The 3,730-nt window shown below is 38.0% G+C and overlaps 1 protein-coding gene across 2 annotated transcripts; it reads right to left on the bottom strand.

The window, feature by feature from the left end:
• Window positions 1–920: 920 nt before the first annotated feature.
• Window positions 921–3,730, bottom strand: LOC120736117 (troponin I, slow skeletal muscle-like). 2 transcript variants are annotated; one of them, XM_040036096.1, is made up of 8 exons: window positions 3,621–3,730; window positions 3,074–3,086; window positions 2,864–2,905; window positions 2,447–2,488; window positions 2,049–2,180; window positions 1,874–1,963; window positions 1,422–1,604; window positions 921–1,311 (listed from the first exon to the last, which is right to left on the bottom strand). In XM_040036096.1, the coding sequence occupies exons 3-8, from the start codon at window positions 2,882–2,884 to the stop codon at window positions 1,210–1,212; spliced, it is 570 nt and encodes a 189-aa protein (XP_039892030.1). In that variant the 5' UTR covers window positions 2,885–2,905; window positions 3,074–3,086; window positions 3,621–3,730; the 3' UTR covers window positions 921–1,209. The 2 variants fall into 2 exon arrangements, with proteins under 2 accessions (XP_039892030.1, XP_039892031.1); XM_040036097.1 differs by having other exon boundaries at window positions 3,074–3,083; window positions 3,621–3,688.

Below are 3,730 nucleotides of genomic sequence, written 5' to 3'. Positions count from 1 at the left end.
GTATATGAAAATAGGCACTATCTGTTCCTTTACATATACAGAGAATTTAAGCCTGTTCGTTTTGTTTGTTGATTTGTTTTCATTTTATAAGATTGGTTTAAATGTAGAAACCATTATAAAACAGCTCTTTAACAACATAAAGTGTCAGCTGTCCTTTACACGCAACACTGATATGCTGCGTGCAGCCCTATCAGCTTTATTTAAAACACACACAGATGTTTCTAGTCCATAAAAGTATAAAAACAGACTCACCACTTCCAGAAGTCATGAAGCTATTACTGGTGTTACTGTCACGCCTCAGATAACAATGTCTGGCTTTCAGCAACCAGACAACCCAGTCAAACAAAGAAGCAGTGCATGAATGCATGAAATGTCTAGGATGACAGTGTTAGTGGGCTTCTGAAGCTTTCTGGAGCTTTGATTTATAGAAGATGACATCATGGCTGAATATACTCTGTCAAAGTCTAAGGTGGAACATGTGCTGGAAAAGCCTCTTTGTTTTACTTCTGCCATTAAACTGCTTTAAATGTTACTTGTCATAATGAATCCCTGTTAAACTTGCTTTTTCAAATCATTAAATGCTACTGTATGTCGAAAGCAAAATTATTTCCAAGTTGAAAAAACTATTTTAAAAAAGGAGCCTTTTTTTTTTACATTTTTTATTCATTTGCTTTGAGTTTACTTTAAACACAATCTTTTGCTTTCACACAAGGTCTATTTAAAACACTGAAACAGATACACAGAATGCAACTGCCACCTGTTGTTCCCCCTCCCTTCACTTTTCATCTTTCTTTTTAAATCCATCAACAGCCAAGCTGCTTGCCGTCCTTTGACGTGCCACACATAATCCTTCTGGTGCCAATAAAATGAAACACGATAAAGTCAAGTACAGATATGGAACATCACCGATGGAAACAATATGTGTTCATTTAAATCCTCTTTAATTGTCTTAAGGTGACATAACAAAACAAAATATTCTTTGGTAACAAAAACAAAACAAAACATGGGCTTCTACACTTTTATTTTACACTTTAAGTGCATTGAGTCGTTAAACTGAGTGACTATCAGGTAAAATGCAGCACAGGTGGGATTTATACTTGCTTTTACCTCAAACTAAACTCCAGCAGCTTTCGGGTCAATTTGTCTCCCATTAGGTATTCCACTTTTTCTGTCTAGACAGCTTAACTTTTCCTGCTTTCAGAGGTGATCTCACTGTGCTCCGCCGCCTGTGTCGAACATCTTCTTACGGCCCTCCATACCTGACATGGCCTCCACATTCTTACGCCAGTCGCCTACTTCACTGGTAAGCACCTGAGAATGAAGAGAACCGGGAAAAAATCAATAAAAATTAGAAAAAATGTTTTGATACTGAGAAACACAAGAGATTAGGAGCCAAGATGTGAGAGTGGTGATTCTGGTACCTTGTCCTGTTTCACATCCTCTTTCTTCACAGACTTGAGGTTGGCTCTGAGGTCCATTGAACCTTTGTGTTTGGAGCCCAGGAGGGCTCTCATCATCTCGTCTGCTGACACCCTCACTTTTCGCAGGGCAGGCTTTTTGAACTTGCCCCCAAGGTCCTGTACCTTCAGCTTCAGCTCGTGGATCTAAAGCATTATGACGCAAAATGTATGAAAAAAAAACAGAAACAGGAAGAAAAAGCTCACTTTGTCTCCTTATTCTTTAGTGTTTTAGGAGAGTACATAGTGTAAAAGTGCTGCAATAATATTTGAGGAATGTCTTTCTGTTATATTGGCCGGCCTGTTTTGGTTTGACCTAAATATACAGTTAATAGAGAATTTAGCCCCCGATTTCAATGCAGACATTTTACAGATACAAAGGATATGCAGAGGTCTGGAGGATAAAAGAGACTTACATCTTTGTTATGCTTGCTCACTTTGGATTCACAGTCATATCTCTCCTCATCCACAATATCAATTTTTGTATGAAGCTGCTTGCACAGTTCCTAAAAGATCAGATATTGATAACATTAATATTATTATATTTCCGGCTTTACAAAAGCTGGTCTTTTGTGGCTTTAGAGAGCATACTTGTAGTTCTTGCAGGGACTTTCCAGACAGTTGCAACGGAGGCAACTTTTCTCCTAAATAGCGTACTTTCTCCTCCTCCCTCTCTTGCCTCTCCTTCTCCAAATCCTCACAGGCTCTTGTGAGGAGCAGCATCTGATTGGACACAAATGGGTATCAATCACAGGACGAGGAAGTTTTAGTCTGACCGTGACAAAAATGATAATTTATGTTGGTGTTCATAAACAGTATGTATTATGTTATATGGCAGTGAGTCAGGTGTGCACCAAGAGTTAATGAAACTTGCAGCATGTGCATGGCTCGTCATATTGTTCTTATATAAAATAGTATTAAATTAATATGAAGTTTTGTTGTCATGGGGATATATAGCAAACAAAAAAAGGTGTGTAAAGGCAACTCACTTTGAGGGAGAGCTTGCGAGAAGCCGAAATCTTCGACTTCGGCTGTGGAGAAAGCCAAAGCACAATCAGCTCAGTGATTCTAAATCAAATATTGATTATTTAGGTCTGTAAGGTGATATTTACAGTGTCCAGTACAGTAAATAAAAGGCTAACAAAGTACACTGTATCTTTCAACTAAAATTAAACATTGCACATTGTATGGAAAGACCTGCGAGTGTCAAACTTGACTCCACTTACTGCAGTCACACATAAAAAGATAACGCTTTATTATTAGGATGAAGTCAAGGGGAAAGCTCTCAGGGATGCAGATAACAATTCTGACAGATAACCACTGCCACATCTTTGCCATGTGTGCAAGGACAATGTGTCCCCTGTCCATGCATGGAGGATTAACACTGTGGAATATAGCTGGCTCACCTTTTCCCCTCTGGGATTCATCGTTCTGGATCTGTCGTGCTCCTGAAACAGCAAGCAGGAACACATGAGGACGATGATCTTAAAGGCAACGGCAGGTTTACATGAGTGCATTATCTATTCTTATCCTTTTAGGAAGCGAGCACAACTTTCCCTTAAAAAACATTTTCACAAATATGAACCATACAGCAGGCATAAAAGGAATTTTCTTACCTCACTTCAACTTCTTGAGCAGAAACAAACACATGGAAGAAAAGAAAGTTTATTATTATTAGTATTAGTGATGTTTTGGTGTAATATGTCATCCCATTAAACTACACTGAAAATTAACCATGTATTTACTCCATCATGTTGATCGTCATCCCAAATATTAATTTTTTCGTTCTGTATTTTTTACAGTTTAACTAATGACAGCTCAGCACATTTGTTAAGCGAATACATCAGCTACAACATTTGTTCTGACAAAAAAAGCGAAGCCAGACAGCAGCAGTTGCACACAGATTTTTAAGATCAGCTCTTTGTTAGGTTGACAGCATTTATGTACAAGTATGTACAAATTACTATATTGTACAGCTTTAACCAAAACAACACTGGCTAAGCACTGTCTTATTGTCTACAAAATCTATTTATTTTTTATATTTTCTGCTCTAATCTTGTAAGAAAATTAAAATTATATTAGTACCTTCTTGTTAGTCACTCTGGCAATATTCTGAGAAACCTTAACTAGGTAAAACACACAATATAGCATCTGTTCTTTTACCTGTAAATGAGCGTCTGTGGAGGTGAAGAGAGTCAAACAGCAGCTGCTGAAGACAATGGGCAGCTTTTTATGTGGGGTTGATGGCGAGTGGACAGCAGATATAACGTCTG

The sequence above is a fragment of the Simochromis diagramma genome, unplaced genomic scaffold (assembly GCF_900408965.1).
Source record: "Simochromis diagramma unplaced genomic scaffold, fSimDia1.1 OVJJ01000816.1, whole genome shotgun sequence".
In the NCBI taxonomy this organism is placed as follows: Eukaryota; Metazoa; Chordata; class Actinopteri; order Cichliformes; family Cichlidae; genus Simochromis; species Simochromis diagramma.
Note: the sequence above shows the minus strand (reverse complement) of the source record. Positions and strands in the feature narration are given on the sequence as shown.

What these genes read in the sequence shown, in the direction of transcription:
- LOC120736117 (XM_040036096.1), bottom strand. Translation starts at nt 2,884, where the DNA reads ATGAATCCCAGAGGGGAAAAG. An exon ending in CTCGCAAGCTCTCCCTCAAA is followed by an intron (nt 2,181 to 2,446) that starts GTGAGTTGCCTT and finishes GTGTCCAATCAG; the next exon opens with ATGCTGCTCCTCACAAGAGC. An exon ending in AGGATGTGAAACAGGACAAG is followed by an intron (nt 1,312 to 1,421) that starts GTACCAGAATCA and finishes CTTCATTCTCAG; the next exon opens with GTGCTTACCAGTGAAGTAGG.